This window comes from Ovis canadensis, chromosome 3 (genome assembly GCF_042477335.2).
Source record: "Ovis canadensis isolate MfBH-ARS-UI-01 breed Bighorn chromosome 3, ARS-UI_OviCan_v2, whole genome shotgun sequence".
In the NCBI taxonomy this organism is placed as follows: Eukaryota; Metazoa; Chordata; class Mammalia; order Artiodactyla; family Bovidae; genus Ovis; species Ovis canadensis.
The window spans coordinates 40,942,317-40,965,205 of NC_091247.1; the positions used below are offsets into that span (position 1 = coordinate 40,942,317).

The following is a 22,889-nucleotide window of genomic DNA, read 5'->3' on the forward strand; positions in this document are numbered from 1 at the left end:
AACTTTCTGGTCAATCCAGTACTTCAACAGTAACAATGTATTACAACAAATTAAATGCAGAATACCACTATTCTATACAGTGGGCATCTAATCAGAAACCTTAATTTTACTACCTGGATCAAAGTTTTACTAGAAAGCTGGAGTATGCTATTACATCTTGGACTAAGCAAGTAAGTTTTCCCCAGTATATTTAAAACTAGGACACCCAGAAATGACTAAAACAGTGAGGTAAAATGAAGATATTTAAAATAGCTATACATTTTATGGATTTCTCTAATAGTTGCATGAAAAAAGCATATTCATATATGTATATATGTATTCATATAATCAATACCAACTCACCCTCTCACATACACATAAAGTACAGGAGGCATCTGTAATAGCAATTCAGACTGGAAGAAAATTCTCGAGCTATACAATTAAGCTATAGAATTCTAGTGAGTTTTTTGGCACATATGCTTGAAATTTTACAATTCTTTCCTATCGGTTCAGATCAGTTCAGTCGCTGTTGTGTCCGACTATTTGTGACCCCATGTATTGCAGCACGCCAGGCCTCCCTGTCCATCATCAACTCCTGGAGTTCACCCAAACCCACGTCTATTAAGTTGATGATGCCATCCAGCCATCTCATCCTCTGTCGTCCCCTTTTCCTCCTGTCCCCAATCCCTCTCAGCATTGGAATACATTCAGGTAATTTCCATAAACCACTGGTTTTTGTGAATAGTTTCCATGAATGACCATGAATGACCAGTGGTTAATATTGTATTATTTGTCATTACACTGAGTTAAAACTCCAGCTCCAACATCCAACTGTATGACCTTGAGAAAGTTACTTATTATGCTTATTTCAGTTTCCCTATTTGTAAAATGGCCTTTAAATGTAAATTTCTTAAAACCATTCATGGTAAATAAAACATTTAGCAACTGTTATATCAATTTAGTAATTATCCCGTCTTCTCGATCCTGTTGATTTTAAAGTCAATGGACTTTAAAAGCAAACATAAAAATCTACCCCTGATGTACTCATTTATGAAGTCTAAGGGAAGGCATAAAGACCTAAGTTTGTTGCTTTGAGTCTCACAAGCAATTATGATCACTATATCCGAACAAGAACTGAAAACTACAATCATACTCCAGATAAATTATCATTTATATGAATCAGTGCTAGGCAAAATTTAAACTCTTTCTAGAAACATATTCCAATTCTGAAGTTCACGGAATCAGAGTCAAAATGCTTTAAGTGCATCAAGACAGAATCTCTGCCACCAGAATCCATTTAAATTCATTCAACATTTAATAAATACCACTGAATACCACACAATTGCACTCATCTCACATGCTAGTAAAGCAATGCTCAAAATTCTCCAAGCGACGCTTCAGCAATGTGAACCATGAACTCCCTGATGTTCAAGCTGGTTTTAGAAAAGGCAGAGGAACCAGAGATCAAATTGCCAACATCTGCTGGATCATGGGAAAAGCAAGAGTTCCAGAAAAACATCTATTTCTGCTTTATTGACTATGCCAAAGACTTTGACTGTGTGGATCACAATAAACTGTGGAAAATTCTGAGATGGGAATACCAGACCACCTGACCTGCCTCTTGAGAAATCTGTATGCAGGTCAGGAAAGCAACAGTTAGAACTGGACATGGAACCACAGACTGGTTTCAAATAGGAAAAGGAGTACGTCAAGGCTGTATATTGTCACCCTGCTTATTTAACTTCTATGCAGAGTACATCATGAGAAATGCTGGACTGGAAGAAACACAAGCTGGAATCAAGATTGCTGGGAGAAATATCAATAACCTCAGATATGCAGATGACACCACCCTTATGGCAGAAAATGAAGAGGAACTAAAAAGCCTCTTGATGAAAGTGAAAGAGGAGAGTGAAAAAGTTGGCTTAAAGCTCAACATTCAGAAAACAAAGACCATGGCATCCGGTCCCAACACTTCATGGGAAATTGATGGGGAAACAGTGGAAACAATGGCAGACTTTATTTTTTGGGGCTCCAAAATCACTGCAGATGCTTACCCCTTGGAAGACAAGTTATAACCAACCTAGATAGCATATTCAAAAGCAGAGACATTACTTTGCCGACTAAGGTCCGTCTAGTCAGGGCTATGGTTTTTCCAGTAGTCATGTATGAATGTGAGAGTTGGACTGTGAAGAAGGCTGAGTGCCAAAGAATTGATGCTTTTGAACTGTGGTGTTGGAGAAGACTCTTGAGAGTCCCTTGGACTGCAAGGAGATCCAACCAGTCCATTCTGAAGGAGATCAACCCTGGGATTTCTTTGGAAGGAATGATGCTAAAGCTGAAACTCTAGTACTTTGGCCACCTCATGCAAAGAATTGACTCATTGGAAAAGACTTTGATGCTGGGAGGGATTGGGGGTAGGAGGAGAAGGGGACGACAGAGGATGAGATGGCTGGATGGCATCACTGACCCGATGGACGTGAATCTGAGTGAACTCTGGGAGTTGGTGATGGACAGGGAGGCCTGGCATGCTGCAAATAATGGGGTCGCAGAGCTGGACATGACTGAGCGACTGAACTGAACTGAGTATCAGCCACTGAATATTGGATAGACAGAGATGAATAAGATGCCTCTATCCTTAAGAACTTTAAACTTAGTGATAATAGAGTATAACGATATAAGTAGTGTTTCCCAAGGTGTGGTACATGCATGCGTAACACTGTATATAAGCAGCAATCCAAGTTTTCCTTGGATCAGAGTTGTCTACACCAATAATGAATGATGACAGACAGGGTCTCTTCTGTAGATTTTCTTGCAATAATGGTATTCTTAGCACTGGTTTTTCTGCAGCCAACCTGAGATGCATAAATAGCAGCAGAGCTAGAGATGGACTAGAACTGACAGGCCTACCAGTTGCCCCTTACTTGTGTGAAAACAGACCCCTATAGACTGGAAAAACCCAAGCTAGAGACACTATCTAAACAATCCTCCATATGCTAAGTAATGGGCCCCTCAACTCCTCAACAATAGCTAAAGAAGAGGAATCAGTATGATAGAAAAGGTGAGGGTGAAGAGCATTCTTAGGCTTGGATTTGGTGGGCCACTCTTACAACTCCATTAAGTACTGTAAGTTTGCCTTTAAAGAGAAAAGTGATCACTTTAAAGAAACTGTTAAGTAAATAGCAGCATAGGCTGTATTGAGAACATGATAAAATTACAGGAGATGCAAACTAAGAAGTTTTACAAATATTACTACAATGCATATACAACTCAATTAACACATAAGGCATTATAGAATTGTTCTACAAAAGATAGAAGAACTAAGTACCACAATGATCAGAGAAATCAATTCCAGTAAGGATGAAAGTGAAAGTGAAGTCGCTCAGTTGTGTCTGAACATTTGAGACACTATGGACTATACAGTCTATGGACTCCTTAGGCCAGAATACTGGAGTGGGTAGCCTTTCCCTTCTCTAGGGATCTTCCCAAACCAGGGATCAAATCCAGGTCTCCTGCACTGCAGGTGGATTCTTTACCAGCTGAGCTACAAGGGACATAAGGATGGTAGGGTATAAGTGTCAAAGAAACGCAAACTTACTGGGCTGAGTTTTCACAACTGGACAGAATAGGTTAAAGGCATTCTAGAGAAATCAAGTGGTGGGCGGGAGAAGCTTAAATAAACAAAAGCAGAGATAGATACCAAAGGATAGTAAGAACACAGTGAAGTTATTTTAAAAAAAAGATAAGGGTGTTCTTTGGAAGGAATGATGCTAAAGCTGAAACTCCAGGACTTTGGCCACCTCATGCCAAGAGTTCACTCATTGGAAAGACTCTGATGCTAGGAGGGATTGGGGGCAGGAGGAGAAGGGGACGACAGAGGATGAGATGGCTGGATGGCATCACCGACTTGATGGACATGAGTCTGAGTAAACTCCGGGAGTTGGTGATGGACAGGGAGGCCTGGCGTACTGCGATTCATGGGGTCGCAAAGGGCTGGACAGGACTGAGTGACTGAACTGAAGATTCTCAGCTCTTCATTCTCTTACATAGAATAATTACCTGTATTTATGTTCTTTCTAATAAGAGCCTTAGACAAAAATTACACATTACCTAGAATGTGTTATACATGAAAATACAACTTTAAAAATGAAGTATCTCTGTATAGGTCAAAATAATGGTGAACACCCTCACAGGTATGTCCCATCTATAACTTCTGTCACATCTAAAGCCATTTGGGATAAACAAAGCATTACCATCCTTATGCCCTCATCTTAGACTGTTTTTACTTCTGGCTTAGAAACTCTCAGACAAAAACAGATAATAGAGAAGAATAAGCAAAGTCAGTGAATTAATCAAGGGAAAATTATATAGTTATAGGTAAATTGAAGAGATTCTTTTTATATCCTGATTCTTTAATATAAGAAACAATCAGCATTATTATGAAAGTCTCAATGTATTTTACTTTTAATTTTATACTAAATTAATGCTCCCACAAACAAGTTATTTTATGTACTAATTAACACTCTGAAGCAAATGATACCATTTGACTAGGTATTCATTAGAATGAAAGAAACCTTCCTAATCCAAGCACAAACTTGCCTGTGACTTTCAGAATATGAGTATTCATCTCTCACCTACACAATGAAATTAGACCAGATGATCTCTAAAGTTTCTGATAGTTCTAAATGTTAATGACACTACACTACTTATATAGCCAATCCACATTCTTTTTTCTAAAGTTCTTAAATCAGGATCTTCCCTAAAAACAGGGCGAAGTTTCCAAAATGCATTACATTTTAGAAAATTTTAAATTCACATCTATTACAGACTAGGAATTGAAAAGAGTAATTTCTTACAAATAAAGTGAAGTCCTTTATTTCCTACCATCCATGTTCCTAAGAATATGAAAGCATTAATTAAAATGCAGAAATGTATAAAAACTTTAAGGAACAGTTACTGAAAATAACAACAAAAAAATTAGTAGGTTGAAGTTTTGTATTTGGAAAACACGTATTAACAATAAAAAATTAAGGAGTTTTGACATGACCCTCTGTAATCACAGTATTTAAAAATAAAACTACTTTCCTCTGCATAATTCTACTACATAACTGCTAACTTTACTGAACTTCCAAAATTTACATGCAATTAACTTCAATATACATCTCCAAAGAAAGGTTTCATTGACCACATAAACAATGATTTATTAAATATAGTAGAAGTCCATGCTTTATAACTCAGCATTAAGTTTCTCATGGAGAAATCAAGAAAAACATTTCCTATCATAGATAGTTATCAACTGTCTTTGTTATCTCCCAAGTAACATATCACTAAAGAAATCAAGTTAAGTGGGAGCTGCCTTTCTTTACAAATGATGCCTGTGCTTTGGCCATTCTTCGAACGAGCGCTGCTTGTCTTTTTCTCTGAATTTCTTCCGGAGAACACTTTCTATTTTTCTCTTCTTCTTCTAAAAATGAAACCAAATATAGATATTAGTTTTAAAGACTATAAAATCATACTGAATGAGTTTTAATTTTTACTTTTTCATTACCCAGATCTGCCACACTGATTTTGTTATTGGGCTTCCCTGGTGATTCAGATGGTAAAGAATGTCTTTGGTTTCGTTACTCAACCATTTGTTGCCGTTTAATTGCTAGGTCCTGTGGGACTCTTGTGACCCCATGGACTATAGCCTGTCAGGCTCTGTCTATGGGGTTTACCAGGCAAGAATACTGGAGTGGGTTGCTATTTACTTCTCCAGGGGATCTTCCTGACCCAGGGACTGAACCTGCATCTCGTGTCTCTAGCATTGGCAGGAGGATTCTTTACCACCTAGCCATCAGGGGGCCTCATCCTAAACTATTAATTATTAAGACTACAAATGCAGATACAGTACAAGGCTCCAGGCCAAAATGAAATCAAGAACTGATCAATCTCTTTGATGTACTCTTCTCACAGGGTGATAAAATTGATTAAAAACTCTACATTTTGACTACCCAGCAAATAATTCTTATGAACAATGACACCTAATTTATATAACCAATAAATGAATGTATTTTAAAAACAAATTGGAATTTTAAATGTTATATAGATTGTAATAGAAAAGTACTCAAAATAAAATGAATCAGATATTAATACTTCAAATAGTATATTTCTAATATAAGATAACTGATGTTAATATTCCTACTCCTACATTTTTTTCCTCTATAGATCTCAGAGATTTTCATTTCAGCTGTTTAAGAAAAATATTTTGGAGTAACAGAGTGAAACCTATCATGTCAATAAACATAAAATTCACTGTCAAATACTGCATTTTTAGATGGAGGGTATATTTTCTATAAACATTGGAAAATTATTTCAAGGAGCAGGATGTCTGCATAAAATTTTTAATATGAAAATTTTCAATTTTCAATATGAAATCTTTTTACAAAATGTGAAGCATTCTGGTATTTTTTTATGTAACATACTTTAGTGTATACTTCAGATAAACATACTATGAAATGAACAATGTGTCTTAAATTTAACACAACCAATTCTGCCTCTAACAAAATTCTGAGTTCTAATAAAATGAATTCCACAGTTAAGTCACTCTGAGCTGAAATATTAGATTATTTATGTAATGCTACTAAGAATCAGACTTCAAAATTTTAGCCAACATTTTTTCATTTAATGTTCTAAAATCAAGACCATCATCCAAATACATACTTAAGTGACTGTGTATTGGTGAAACTGTATATGTTGTAAAATTTACCCTTTAAAGAAGAATCAGTAGTACTGTTAACAAGAGAAATATCTACAGTGACATCTACAGAGATTCAGAATATAGTTGCCATAAGACATTTCTCTTGTTAACCAAGGTAGATATTTAGCCAAAATATATCATCACTCTCTCCTTCTGTCCCCAGTATAATCAGAAATGGGAGAGAGTGCTCAGAGTAAGAGATATATATCTCAAACACCTCAGGTGATTCTGTTGCCTTTTACTTTCTAAATCAATTATCTTATAGACTGCAGCTATTTTTTCTTATAGAAAGATACAATATACTTTTAGATTAGCTTGACTAAATTATTATTTTAGTCTGAAAGTGGAGAAACACAAGAAACTCAGAACACACACACAATTTACATTCAGTTGACTGTACATTTAGAAGGAAAATAGGTTAACAATCCATGGCAGAATAGAACATGGCTCCCTAAAACTGGCACCTCAGTTGGTTATGTGGTATTCTACAAATTAATTTCAAAAGATACAATAAAGTCACATAGGGAAAATTTGATTTTGGAAGAGTCACTCATTTCTTCATTAAAAATATATACCAAGGGCTCCAACTATTGGCAAGGAACAAAACAAAAACGGCTCTTTCAAATCTTAATCCTGAAGCAGAGGTGAAAAGCTTTTTTTTTTCAGTTGTTGTTTAGTCACTAAGCTGAGTCTGACTCTAGCAACCCTGTGGACTGTAATCTTCCAGGCTCCTCTGTCAATGGGATTTCCCAGGCAAGAATACTGGAGCGTGTTGCCATTTCCTTCTTCAGGGGATCTTCCCGACTCAAGGATCCAACCTGTGTCTCCTGCATTGGCACGCAGATTCTTTATCACTGAGCCACCAGGGAAGTCCTTTTTTTTCAGTAAAAGACCCCAAAATATGTTAACCTTTAAGAGGCATAGGATCTCCTGTGGCAACTATTCAGCTCTGTCACTGCAGCATGAAAAGAGCCATGGACAACACATATAAATAAATGATGTGGCTATGTTCAAATAAAAGTTTGCTTATGGACAATGAAACATGAATTCCACATTCAAAAGTTATTAAGTATTATTGTTCTTTTGATTTTTTTCAACCATCTAAAAAGTGAAAATCACCTTAATATGCTGGCTGCACAAAAAACAGGTTATATAGGCTGGATTTGGACAGGCCACAATTAGCCAAATCTAGCTTAAAACAATGAGGTAGTTAGCAGTCCCCCTGTCCCCGCCCACCTAGCCAAAGGTATTTGCTGCAGAGCAGCTTGCTACATCAAAGTAAAAGGAAATGGCAACAATAGAAAATGTCAACAAGGTTAATATTAATTAGAATATTCAGTTCAGTTCAGTCGCTCAGTCCTCAGTCGTGTCCGACTCTTTGCGACCCCATGAATTGCAGCACGCCAGGCCTCCCTGTCCATCACTAACTCCCGGAGTTCACTCAGACTTGCGTCTATCGAGTCAGTGATGCCAGGTACTATCAATAAACTTAACAGAAAAACTATAAAGTAAACTGAAAGAGTCTATCCATAAAAAAAAAAATGCTGATAAGATAGTAGACAGGAGTTTTGGAGAAACTCACATATTCCAGAGAGACTTAGTCTTTAATGGAATTACAAGTATAATTAAGTTAATTCACACTGGAAGAATGACTCAATTAACTGTACTTACTTAAATATAAACTTAAATATTTGAAACTACTATCAATTGACAACAATTTTAAAGTTTCAAAATATCTAGTTTGGGTGATAATGTAGCATATTCATTGTCAGTATTGATAAAAGTATAAATTGATGTAATTAGGGGTAAGATTTAAAGATCTCCATCAACATTTAAAATATTCTGAATCTTATATCAATTTTCAAACAGATACAATCTCATGAGCATGTGCAAATTTATATTCACTGGCACACTGGACTACATGTAATGCAAAAAACTGCAATCAAACTAAACCTCCATCAATAGAGAAACAGATAAATTATGGTATCATCCATACAACTACATACTATGAAGAGATTCAAAGGACTAAAGCAAATTATGCTCTATCAGGAAAAAGACAGTCACAATACATTAAGTGAAAGCAAAATCAAGCTGCCAAATAGTCTTTGCAATATAATTACATCTATTTAAATAAATGTATAGGTACATACACACCATCCTTCACCCCTACATTTTTATACTTGCAGAAAATGCTATTAACAGGGGCTTTCCCTGAAAAATCTTTGGAGAAAAGGAGAAATAGAGGACTTACCTTTTTATGTCAAATTAACTTATACTTTTTATTTTTAAACAATAACCTATTACTGTTACAAATTTTTTAAAAGTGAGGGATCACTTAACAGCAAAGTTGTAGTGATAATGCCAACAGAAGCATCACTTAGAATCTAAACAGAAAACAATCTATTATTAAAAGAAACTAAAAACTCCATTACCATATTAACATTGATCTACATAATAGGTAAAATTCCTAATGTTAGCCTCAACTGAGGGAGACTGATTTAAAAAATCAATAATTACAAGCCAGAATAGTAAATGGTGTAAAACAAGTTAACACGGGCTACTGGCAAAACTGAGAAAGTAAACCAAAATCATTCTGAGTAGTGAGAAACACATTGTGTTTAAGAAATAAATGGAAACCAGCTAGCAGATCTGGTGTATGCATGTACAAGGTTTCTGTTGAAGAGCACTGGGCATTAAGAAACACACACAATTATGCCAAAAATATTCCCTTTTACAAATTACAGTATCAGTGAATGACAGACTTTTCAGATTATATTGTATAATGTTCACGCAAATATTTATTAAACATCTTCTAAATGGCAGCTGCTATGGTAGCCTAGGTTCATTGATGAGACAGATGGTAATCAATATCTGATTGCAAACTGTGACAAAAGAAATTAAGGAAATAAAAGAGAGATGACTGAAAATAACAGGAAAGCATTTATAGACTGTTGAAGGCAGTAGTGTTAGCTGGGAATAGCAAAGTTCCTGAACTAGAGAAGAACCTATCCTGTTTGAGGAACTCAAATACAGCTGCTGTAGCTGAAGTCTAGTAGGCAAGAAAAAAAGAGAACAGGCAGGTTATAGAGACAGTCCAGGCTTGCAGATCAGGGTGTAAATTAAGATTTTATTTGAAATATGATGAGCAGTGCCTGAAGGTTGTCTTCAAGCAGAGGAATGCCAAATATGTCTACTTGCTTTTTATTTTTAACATTGTTTTAAAAGATGATTCTGCTGTTTGGAGACTAGAAATGAGAGGGAACAGGTAGAAGAACTGCAGCAGTCCAGTTAGGAAATGTTGGCTTGCATAAGGGTGGTACAGCAGAGAGTGAGAAAAATGGACCATTTTGAGATACATTTTTTGGTGTCAAAACAATGGAACCTGATAGATAGGAGAATTCGGGGAAAAGAAAAACTGGAAAGAATCAAAGATCACAAGATGTACTAAATAACAACTCTAACCATCATAGCTTAACAGTTTTATATCAGGTAGTATTCTAGCAAAGGTATTTATTTAATTAGAATTATCTAAACCTTCACATATTGTTCTGCTAAAAATAGACAATTACTCAAATTTTAAAACAGTGAGGTATTTCAGTGAACAAAAGGACTCTCATACAGTAATACATATATGCATAAGTAAAATTTTCCAGGAAATAATTCAGAAAAGACTCAACACATACTTATTGATTGGCTACTGTAATAGTCACTGTATTACATGTTGGCAAAGAATTCAATGCAGTCTTTTAAAAACACAAACCACCCAGTGTGTGTATATTCCAGCATCATTATTTCTAAGAATCACTTTAAGACTTCTAGTTAAAGCAGAATAGTCTTTAACATATATGTCATGAAAATTCAATCCACAAAGAACTAGACTGGCTATTTTTCAAAGAACACTGTTTCATACATACCTTTTGAAGGTTGTTTCAAAGGTTCAGAAAATTTCACCAAAGACTGCTGCTGAACTGCCTTCCCAGATAACGGGTTGACAGTTTTATTCTTCTCCAAACCCTGTGTGATTTTGGTATCAGAAATACTTCCTGTTACAGAACTGTTATTTAAAGGGGAAAGCATCGGACAATTTTTCATCTTTGTAAACACGTACTCAGAAAATCTAATTGCTCTGTTAAGGTCACTCTGAGCTTCACCTCTTATGGTGCTTCTGGATAGACGTAGGGTACTCAATCTCTTCTTAGAAGCAGCAATTTCTGTACTCATATGATGTGAACTCACATTCAAACTTGAACTTCCTGTAAGAACCGATTTATAACTATTCACTTGTTTGGGTACATCAGTGTTGTTGCAAGAGACATGCAGATTACTGATCTGACAGTCTGAGTTCTTAGAGTATATACTCAAATTTGTTGTGGCACCTAAAAATCCTGGAGAATTTCCATACATTTCCCCTCTCTCCATCTTCACTGATTTATTTATTTGTAAGCTATTTGTCAATGAAGATGTCTGTGCTGAAATGCTGTTCAGATTTAGGTGCTTTGACTGCATCAACTGACTTCCTTGTTTAGGTGTAGTAAACACGTTTTTGGCTCCATGTTTAGAAATATCATTGATCCCAAGGACACTTTCTGATGTCTTGCTGTCAACTCTAGTATCTTGCTCCTGAGTTAGTCTTTCAATATCATCACATGCCTGGTATAATATATCATCATCTACATCATCTGCTTCCCAGCTATTCTCTAACTGATGACATGCTTTAACAATTTCATTGGTAAATGATGGATCATTCCAATCATCAAAGAAAGAACCTAACTTTGATCCATTAGTCTGATTTGGGTTACAAACACTGGTTGTATTGCCCAAAGTTGCTGAGCTGAAAGGCTTGACATTAGCAGGCATTTTCAAAGACTGATTAAAAATGGACTTATTAGAACATCCTGGTTTCAAAGCAGATTTCTTTTCAGAAGCATTTACTTTAGAATTAAATTTAGTATGAATATTTTCATTTACTTTTGTCAGATTAGATGCAACTGCACAGTCTTGAATTTTGTCTTGATTAACAACTATATTAAAAGATTTCTCCAGTTTCATTTTATTTCCAGTGGCTGATAATTTATTTGGTTTATCATTTGGCTTTGGTGAAAATCTGTATTTTTCAGCATCTGTTAATTCACTGTTCCATGTATGTGAAGGAAGACCTTGTAAAATTTTTGAATCTCTTAACTTGACATCTAGACTTTTATTCATTCCTGACTTAGTTTTATCCTTTTTACTGTTAAAGGAACAAATTTCCTTTTGATCAGCAATTTGGACTGTTTTAGGAGCAGGGAACAGCTCAGACATTTCAATATTCTGCATAACAAAAGGCTCATTACTTAGTAAGTTTTCCCAATCATCCTCAAAATCACTGGTAGTAAAAGTATCAATGTGTTTATTAAAAGTTCCTGGTTCCTTAGTACAGAAAGTCACATCTGATTTTGTCATTCCAGGATTATCGACTTGATGAGAAAGTGATCCTAGGGTTTTACTTGGCAGATTTTCAGTGACCACAGATTCATTAGTAATGATTTTCTCCTCTTTCAAAGTGTTTTTCTTTCCAAAGGTAGTATTACTGGTTTTCAAGAAAGCATCTGACAAATCTTGGCTTAACTGTCCACTACATTTCTGAGTAGAACCATCAAACATGGCAATAAAGGCTGCTTCAGCATTTTGGTCAAATGGCTTCTGACTGCTGGTTTGATCATTTACCACAGGTATCTTGGTGTTTTCTTTCACTGGCTTCTTTATTATAGCCTTATCTATTTCAGGAACTATATCACATGGTAACTGCATCTGTATATTATCTCTGTAATTATGTGAAGTCTCTGCTTCTGAAATCATCTGGATAAGATCATGATTTCTCTTGTCTTGCTCTTGAATCACATCCAGCTCTTCCATATTTTTATCAAATTGCTTAGCTAATTTCATAAGTTCTTCCTCTTGATTTTGTGATTTTAACCTATTAAACAAATATTTCAAAAATTATGTAGATATTCTAAATGTCATAAATACTCAACTGTTATTTAACATATTTTAATGTTAAAACTCACAAATTTTAACACATCCGGACATAAATAAGTTCAAAACATTACATGTCAAAGTTAAGGATAATAATTTATAACCATTTTGACATACACACAAAACCCAACCAAAATACTAAAAATATTTACTTCATTGAATATAAGAAAAACTGAAAAGTTTAAACTTACTTTGTGCAGCTGAGTTTTGCTCTTGATTTTCCTTTTGCTACACTTGGAGTGCAAGGAATAGCAGTGTCACCAATCCACACGCCCAGCATGGAGTCTGTTGTTGGTTTCTCATCCTTTGGCAGAAGGACGAAAAAAAAAAAGAGATGTGAAAGTACAAAAACAACTAACCAAACAAAAACCCACTTTAATTACGTAGAATTATTTTCTTAAAGGAGCAAATTCTGGTAAAGTGACAGCAATTAAACAAACTTCAAAAACAATGAAAACCTGGAGGATAGTAATAACAAGTTGTAAGAAGTGATCTACTTGCTTTAGGGAATGAAAACACTCAGAATTGGGAATTCCATATTTTAAAAAAACTTTTAAGTTTTTAAGAATTTAATTAGAAATGCATGTTATTTGCTCAGTCATGTCTGACTCTTTGCGACCCCATGGACTATAGCCTGCCAGACTCCTCTGTCAATGGAATTTTCCAGGCAAAAACACTGGAGTGGATAGCCATTCCCTTCTCCAGGGGAACTTCCTGACCCAGAGATCGAACCCAGGTCTCCTGCATTGATTGCGGGCAGATTCTTTACCATCTGAGCCACTGTGGAAGCCACTGCAGAATAGAAATACATATTCAATAATAAAAGTACATATTTTTATCAAAAGAAAACTGATCAACTTATTTGTCGTAAGACATTGATAAAAATAAACATTAGTACTAGAAATAAACTGTGCAGTAGGAATTATCAGAATTAGGAATAAAAAGATAAATAGGGAGTTCTTTCTGTATTACCTGAATCTCCAAATTTTCCCTATTGCCATTATAACATTCATCTAAGTTGGACAATCCATGTTGACGTGAACTGACAACATTTAGATAGAACTAAGAAAATTTAGCATTAAGTCAGGACAGGTTAGAGATAATGGCAAGATTAGAACTGATGCTGTGAATGAGGTAGGGAGAAGAACAAAATTAAGTAGAGAAAGTGGGTAAAGAAGTTTTAACCAGTATTAAGGCTAGAAAAAAGCCATCTTAGTCATACATGTTTCTTTTATACCTTTTAGTCACTTGATCATGCACAAAATTAGAGAATGAATTTATTATTAGTTACAAACCAAACCAACAAAATAAACAAGTTAATCATTTTCTACTCTATGTTTATAGTACCTGGAATGAATAAACAAGTAACTGTCACACAAAATAATCTAATTACTAGATTACAGATTACTTGAAGGCAAGGACAGTTTCTGTGATAGCTCAGTATCTAGCAAAATGCTGAGCATAAAGATGTCAGTTCAAGTTTATACACTAGAAAGTTAGGTGATAAGTTGCCTACCACTTGGTACTTCAAAATCATCAATCAATCAAAAAGTAGTTTCCTTAGATGTCCAATTGAATCTAGCAGTTTTCAGCTTTGCAAATACTCAAGAAAAGCAATAATTTTGATTTTAGACTCAATACATAACTTCCCTTTTGTTTCAACAATCTTGAATTTGGGAAGATAACATTCTTAATGATTTAATTATGGATTTTTTTGGTCCATTTACCAAGTAATTTTAAATTCACTCCATTTTTAGAGAATAAAAGTATAATAACTTTATATATCCAGTAATATAAATATATGGGTCCTATATATAGTTTTTATATTATTTGTAAATGTTACATTTTTTAAAATTCCTCATTAATAATTACATAGTACAACCCAGGTGCTGTAAAATGTATCTAAGCACATTAGTTCATTTAATTCTAAAGTATACTGTGCAGAGTTGTATAAAAATGATAGAAAAATATATACCATCTTCAAACAAACAACACTGCATGAAAAGTATCCCGAAGAAAGTAAAATGACTGATCAATTAAAATAAAAATGCAAATTAAAAAAATGTCATCTCAGGAACTACTGCTGTTTGTTGTTTAGTCCCTAAGTCGTGTCCAGCTCTTTGTGACTAAATGGACTGTAGCCCACCTGGCTCCTCTGTCCATGGGATTTCCCAGGCAAGGAAACTGGAGTGGGTTGCCATCTCCTACTCCACAGGATCTTCCTGACCCAGGGACTGAATCCACGTCTCCTGAATTGGCAGGTGGATTCTTTACCACTGAGCCACCAGGAAAGCCCCATCAATTAAAAAAAAGTTTAAATTTTAAAATATATCTCTGGAACTATGAAGGTAATTTAAATAATTATTTGAGGAAGGTAACTCACCTATGCTGTTCTGGAACATGACAAGTTCCTAAACAGACCTTGATATTACCAAAGATTTATATGCTTTAAAAGTGCTCACTTGAAAGGGGTACCATTTAAAAGCAACTAATTTAACTGCATTCTTATACACAAGTTATCACTTGCATACTGCTGCCGTTTCTTTATGTGAGCAATTATTTCCAGCCTACTTAAGTAAAGAGTTCAATAATTTACTTACCTTTTTTATCACTATTTAGGCTGGCCAGTCCAGACACATTTTATTATGCTTCTTTCGTGTAAAATCAACAATTTAATGAATATCTATTGTTAACTTATGTAGCAAGTAATATAAGGCATGCTGTTGCTGTTAAGTCACTTCAGTCGTGTCCGACTCTGTGTGACCCCATAGACGGAAGCCCACCAGGCTCCCCCGCCCCTGGGATTCTCCAGGCAAGAACACTGGAGTGGGTAATATAAGGCATAAATGCTATTTAACTAATGAACTCTATGTAAAATGTATTTCTATGACATGCCAAAGATGGAAAGTAGAGCTAGTAGCAACATAGTTCTTTCGACTGTCCTAGTTGTAATTTTGGATGTTTTATAGCCACTAAGAAAAACTTTATTTCCTGTCTCCTCCACCTGGATGGTGATCCTTGTAACCACAGTTTGGGCCAGTGTCATGTATTGTTTATGGTCAACATACAGTCACTATCTGAGGCCACATCAAGGAAAATACCATACTTCCTGTGAGGACACTAAACAGAAATTGGATGTTTTCTGGATGTAAATGTTGCTATATAAGAAAAAAAAGAAAGAGGTCCAGAGCAGAGAGTGACCTATTACTCAAGCATCACAAAAGCTGAAATAAAGAAGAAACTTTTGAACACAGTTCTTTTACAGCAGATAATTTAACTATCATACTAAATTTTAATATACCTAATATTTATAGTAGTCTATAGTTTACAAACAATTTTTACCTAATTCAATCATAACAATAATACGAGAGCTAGACAAGTAATAATTCTATTTTAATAACTAAATGAACTAAAGTTCAGATAGTTTAAGTGACTTGCTTGTATGTGTGCATATGCTCAGAAAGTCCAACTCTTTGAAACCTCATGGACAGTAGCCACCAGGCTCCTGTCCGTGGAATTTTCAAGGCAAAAATATAGGAGGGGGTTGCCATTTCACACTCCAGGGGATCTTCCTGACCCAGGGACTGAACCCATGTCTCCTGTGTCTCTTGCACTGGCAAACAGATTCTTTATCACTGCACCACCTGGCAAGTCAAGTGACTTGCTTACGGGCTGCCATAGAAGGCAGACTCAGTACTAAACCCAAATCCAGTTTTTTTCCACTCTAATGTTTCCTGATGATATTTTAAGTTAACAAGTATTAAGAAAGGCAGTTTCAACTGGGAAAATACTACAGACAGTTAAAATAATAATAATAAAAAAATATTTTGACGTTTAAATTTTTATTGTCTGATTCTATTCTTTTAGTGACCTGAAAAATAATAACCATATATTATTAAATAACATTAAAAACAAAATAAAAACAAGGCTCTAAAAATCATCTCTAAAAAATAAAACATATGCTTAGGAAAATATATGTTCCCAACTTTACATTATGTTCCTTTTTTCAAAACATGCATTTCAGTGGTAGAAAAGATAAAAAAAAAATCTGTGTTGCTCTGTTGGAGAAGAGAATTGAATAAGACAAAATATTTTTCACATAAATGAACTACAAACAAAACTTACTGCCATGTTTCACTGTTCTAAAATACACTATAAAATTACTCATATTTACCTGAGGAGCAATACGATTAACAATATGTGAGATCTCATCACTATCTGTGGTGTAAAGCTGCTTTTTTCTTCCTTTATCTAAAGAAACAAATTCATATAAATTATAAACAAAAATTAATTTCTAAAAATATCAGTCACTTCTTATAGAAAACAATTAGCATGGCTTAGATCACTAAGCACTCTGACATTACACGGCTATCACAGCAACAAAATCACTTAAGATTTTGGAAAAACATCTGCTGTATAAAAGTTCCTGATGTGAATACCTGACTGAAATTCTAAGGTTAAATCCTAATCATTAATCAAATATTCACCCAGATAAAACTGTTAATGACAAATTACCTAATTGTTTTGTCATTGGAGAATTTTGATCCCAAAAGATATCATTCTGTCCATCTGGATCATTAGGAGAACTGAAGGTAGATGACAATAAATCCATTGGCAGCATTCTCTTTGGTGTCTCATATCTTTCTATATAAAATAAGATGAAAATAACGATTATTGCTTTCTAAAGGATTACTTTACTTCATAACACCTTAATGTTAAATACCTCAGCTAAATTATTTTTATGTTCCAATTATAAAATTTTCTCCCAGTGATGACTATATTACTCTATCCACAACTGAAACGTTTGTTTCACATAAAAATCCCAGTAGTACTTTACAAACTTGACATTGTAAATAGTAAGTACTTTAAGACAATCTAATAGCTCTATAAATGGACAATACTGTATAAGCTAGCCACTCCACTGGAACTTGGAGGCTTTTGGAACCACTTGTAATTTACAAACACATTTCAAAAATGAAAAACGTTTCAAGAGAAACTTCAGAAAAATACATTTCAAAAATGAAAAATGCTTCAACAGCAACTTCAGAAAAAGTCTGTTCAGCCTCCCTTGGTCAACCCTACCCAATTTACACTAATTACTTCAAAAAACTATAGTGAGCCATTTTAGTTAAGTTCTGTCAAATACCACTTTTTGTTTATTCTGCAATTGTTTTGTCAAAGTAAACTACAAACAAGGTAAAAAGCTCTATTTAAAGAACATGCTCTAGGAAACACCTGAGTTTCAATTCCTACCAGGATTCATCAGAAATCTTAAAAAAAAAAAAAGAAAGAAAGAAAGAAACACCAAAAAGTGATCAGAATGATATACTTAGGGGCCCATAGTTTCCTACTTTGAGGAACTTTATACAAAGTAACTTCCAGTTTATTCATAAGGTAAAACATCACCGAGATCTTGAAAATACAGATAACTGTATTTCATATGGCCCCTTCACTAAAATCTGGTCAGGGCAAACAGTTTAAGGTGAAATAACCCCTCTAGGCATAACCTGAAGGCTTTAAAAGGTATTATTTCTCCTCGCTCTGCCACTGCTGATGCCTGGAGAAGCGGCCTAGAAATTAGCGTTCCTCCCTGAGGTAAACCCAACAACTTATTCCTGTGGCAGGGGCGATAAGTGGTGGTCAAGCCTAACCGGGCAGTGCTCATACTCGGGGATGAAAGTCGTGGAGGAATATATTCTGGTTAATTTTGAATTCTTGAGGGAGAAGCCCAGGGAAAGAAAACACGATTTCCGACTCCACCCCCACCCGGGGTTCTGAAGCTGAGGCGCTGAGGCGCTGAGGCCCAGGGAGGCCCCGCTGCCCATGTCTCACCCTCGGGATTACTTTTACTGCACGAAGCGGCTACTGGAGGCTGCTCTTGCTGGGGCAAAGGCCGGGGAGGCCTCTCTCCTGGCCCTTGGGGCCCCGAGCCGCGGGCCGCCCTCAGCCTCCTCTTTCCCGATTCGAACACCGAACTGCATTCTTCAGTCGCCATCGCTTTGCGCGGCGTTTGCTTCAGGCCAGAGCTGTCCCCGTGTTTCCTTCGCCGACTCATGGCCCAGGACCCCCTCCACCGGCAGCGTTTCCTTTCACATTTTGCAACGGGAGCAGTAGAGTAATGGAACTAAAAGCGGGACGCCAAGCCAACGGCCGCCACCATTTTGGTCGGAGAGACGCTCGTAAGAGGAGGGCGCTGATTGGCTGCGTCGGGATGAGGGGCGGGGCGACCGCCACAGGGTGCTTCCCAGGGTGCTTCCGCAGCCCGCGTCTGAGTCTACTCTGTTCTGCTTGGATTCGTCCGCATTGGAAATGATTTAAGGGGTACTGGCCTGGCCACAGAGCCTCAGAGTTGGAGCATGCGAGGTGGAAAGAATCCTCCGGCACTTTTTTAATTGGGTTTACAACTAGAATAACACCATTACTCGGGTTCAGATTATTGTGGGTTTTAATTTTTGGAAAAAGAGGAAATAACAGAAATAGGAAGGAAGACAAAACTTCTTCCATAGATATGTGCATAGAAAATCAAAACACGTAGGAAAAGTTATTAAATTAATAAATTAACAGTTGCTGATACAAAGTCAATATTCGAGGATCAATTGTGTTTCAATAGATTAGTAATAAATGTTAACATTGACGTTTTAAAGAAAGATGATTCATAGTAGCATACAAGATATCAGTTAATTAGGAATAAATTTAACCAGGTGGTAACACTCCTACAGTGAGAATTGTGAGATATTTTAAAAAGAAATTGAAGACCTAAATAAATGGAGAAATATTGCATTCATAGATTGCAAGATTCAATATTGGTAGGTCTTTTTTTTTTTTGAAAGTCACTCAGTGGTGTCTAACTCTGGGACCCGGTGGACTGGGGCCTGCCAGGCCCCTCTGTCCATGGAATTCTGGTGTGGGTAGCTGTTCCCTTCCCCAGGGGATCTTCCCAACCCAGGGATCCAACACAGGTCTCCTGCAGGTAGATTCTGTTACCAGCTGAGCCACCAGGGAAGCCCAGGTATACTGAAGCGGATAGCCTATCCCTTCTCCAGCAGAACTTCCTGACCCAGGAATTGAACTGGAGTCTCCTGCATTGCAGGCAGATTCTTTACCAGCTGAGCTACAAGGGATTCCCTCAAATCAAGTGCTATCTGATTATATATTGAATTGTAAAAGGTAAAACAGCATTCTATAAGATAATATATATTGTCTTCATTACATAAAGTGAATTTTAAATTGAACAAAAAGGTCACCAACTATAAAGAAAATAATTAAAAATATGGCTACATTAAATTCATAACTTGAGGACTTCTGCCTAACCAAAGACAACATTAAAGACAATGAAAAGCAAGTCACAGATTGGGAGAAGACTTTACAATATGCAAAATTAAGGGCTCGTATATAAAACATACCAAGAACAGATATAAATCTCTAAGGAAATGATTGACTACCATTAAGAAAAGTGGGCCAGATATTTTAGCAGGCTCTGCAAAAGAAAATCAAAGTGTTCAACACACTTGTATAAAGGTACTCAACCTTATTTGTAATGAGGAAGATGAAAATTACGAGGATATGATACTCTTCTCAGGAGGAGGGCGCAGCAACCCTTTCCAGTATTCTTGCCTGGAGAATCTCCATGGATAGAGGAGCTTGGTGGGCTACAGTCCATGGGGTCATAAAGAGTTGGACACCACTAAAACTACTGAGCATGCACGCACATGATACTCTTCTACACCCATCAGAATGGCTAAAATTAAGGACTGACAATAGAAGTAACAAGCAAGTAAAACTGATGAGAACATAGCCACTGCATTGATTGCATCATGTGAGAGAATTGACAGCCATAGGCCCCAGCCAGTGGAAACTGTCACAGAACTGCTGGTGATGGCATAACTTGGTTTATCAACTTGGAAAACAGTTTTTGATCTAGCAATCCCACTCCACATACTTGTACATCAAGATACATTTTATAAGAATGCTTTTAGCAATTAAATCCAAAATTACCCTAAGCTGGAAGCCAACCAAATACCCTTCAACAGTAGAGTGGGTAAATATATTGAGCTATATTTACTCAACAGAATGCTGCATAGTAATGAAAATGAAAAACTATAGCTCCTTGTAACAAGAAAAACATATCTCATAAACTTCAGCAAAAGAAGCCAGATTCCCTACTCCATCCTCCCAAGAATACTATGTAACTCCATTTACATAAATTCCAACAGGCAAAATTAAACCATATTGTATAGAGATGTAAGCTTAAATGATAAAATTATAAAGAACAATCAAGGAAGTGATGACCATAACAGTCAGAATAATGTTACTTTGGGGAGGAGAGAAGGGGCAATGATTAGAAGCCAAGATGGAAGGAGAGTATCCGAGAGTTTTGTTCATTGTCTTGTTCTAGTTGTTGATTTTGTGATAATTCATTGAGCTGAACGTGTCATTTTATGTACTTTTCCGAATACATGTTTATCAATAAAAATGTTTTAAAATTTTACTATAAGGCAAAAATCTTTATTTTCACTGAAGAAATGGTTTATATTTCTTCTTTGTAATTTACTATTTTTGTTCTTTAGTTTGGCTGACAGGAATCCTAGAACTAAATCTTTTATATAAAACATTGTGGCAAAATAGTTCTTTTCTTTTTCCTCACTACTTTACTTTCTACTAATATTTCTGTTGCCAGTTTTGCAAGAGAAGAGGGAGCCAGAGAACAGTCACATTCCAGGTCTCTTCCTAGGGCTGGAGCAAGTTCCTGGGAGGGGCCAGGAAGTGAGCATCCTTGACTTGGAGCAGGAAAGAATTCAAGAGCCAAGATATTAATAAAATGACAGCAGGTTTATTTAGCGGAGAAGGCAATGGCACCCCACTCCAGTGCCTGGAAATTCCCATGAATGGAGGAGCCTGGTGGGCTACAGTCCATGGGGTCGCTAAGAGTCGGACACGACTGAGCGACTTCCCTTTCACTTTTCACTTTAATGCATTGGAGAAGGAAATGGCAACCCACTCCAGTGTTCATGCCTCGAGAATCCCAGGGACGGGGGAGCCTGGTGGGCTGCTGTCTATGGGGTCGCACAGAGTCGGACACGACTGAAGCAACTTAGCATCAGCAGCAGCAGGTTTATTTAGAGTTACACATTTCACTGGCAGAAACCAGACCAACTCAGCTAGGTAATTTCATAGGTTAATGGGAGGAATATGCTACTATTTGGGGGAAAAGGAGAGATTTCCAGGAATTGGGCCACCGCTCACTTTTTGGCCTTTTATGGCCAGCCTAGGAACTGTCACGGCACTTGTCATGGCACTGGTGTCCTTTAGCTTGCCCGTGTATCACGGTGAGTCTGTACCTTTAGCTTGCCCGTGTATCACGGTGAGTCTGTAATGAGGTTCAAGATCAACGGGAAGTCAGATCTTTCACCATCTTGACCCTAATCAGTTTTTGTAGTATTCTATGCCATTCTTTTGACAGTTCTGCCCTGCTGCCTTCCTTCCTGTCTCACCACAATTATTTGTAATCTACATATTTTAAAACCATTATTTAGTTTTATATTATTTATTTATATATAACTGGATATGACTGCTTGGGAGGTCACATCTCTTAAAATTCAAATTAATTTCTTGAACCTCCAATTGTTTAAAGTAATAGGAATATTTCAATTATTTTCTGGGATCTCTCCTACCTTTCAACTGACCAAAAATTCCAGAAGCAAAATTTTAAGAACTCAAGTGTCCATTATAATACTTTCTTAAATAAATGGCATCATAGCTATCTAAGATTAAATTTATCCTAAAAATACTTAACTCATACTGAGAAAATAGTTGAAGGTCTTTGAAGAATTTAATAATGCCTATTGGAGCAATAACTATGTGGTAATCCTTTAAAGCATGTTAATACTGAAAATAAAATAGCAATGAATAATTTCCCATAACTGTCCAAATTCTACAATGCCCAAGGAACTCTTATAAAAAGGAACAACTCAAGCTCAAAAAACAGACATATGTTCTTACCTTAGTAGCCCCAGGATGGTTATAATCTATAATCACTCTGTGGTAGGAAACTATCATAAGTTTTAGTTTTAAAGTTACTTAATTCACACAATCTGTTCCAGTTCTAAATGTAGTTCAAAATAAATGTGTTTCCTGAATATAGCTCCAAATGAATTACAGT

General features: G+C 36.1%; 1 protein-coding gene across 2 annotated transcripts; it reads right to left on the reverse strand.

The window, feature by feature from the left end:
- Positions 1-4,953: 4,953 nt before the first annotated feature.
- ETAA1 (ETAA1 activator of ATR kinase) lies at positions 4,954-19,016 on the reverse strand. 2 transcript variants are annotated; one of them, XM_069583007.1, is made up of 7 exons: positions 18,563-18,919; positions 17,246-17,374; positions 16,905-16,981; positions 12,922-13,034; positions 10,824-12,671; positions 10,630-10,729; positions 4,954-5,440 (listed from the first exon to the last, which is right to left on the reverse strand). In XM_069583007.1, the coding sequence occupies exons 1-6, from the start codon at positions 18,783-18,785 to the stop codon at positions 10,663-10,665; spliced, it is 2,457 nt and encodes an 818-aa protein (XP_069439108.1). In that variant the 5' UTR covers positions 18,786-18,919; the 3' UTR covers positions 4,954-5,440; positions 10,630-10,662. The 2 variants fall into 2 exon arrangements, with proteins under 2 accessions (XP_069439108.1, XP_069439107.1); XM_069583006.1 differs by having other exon boundaries at positions 10,630-12,671; positions 18,563-19,016.
- Positions 19,017-22,889: the final 3,873 nt, after the last annotated feature.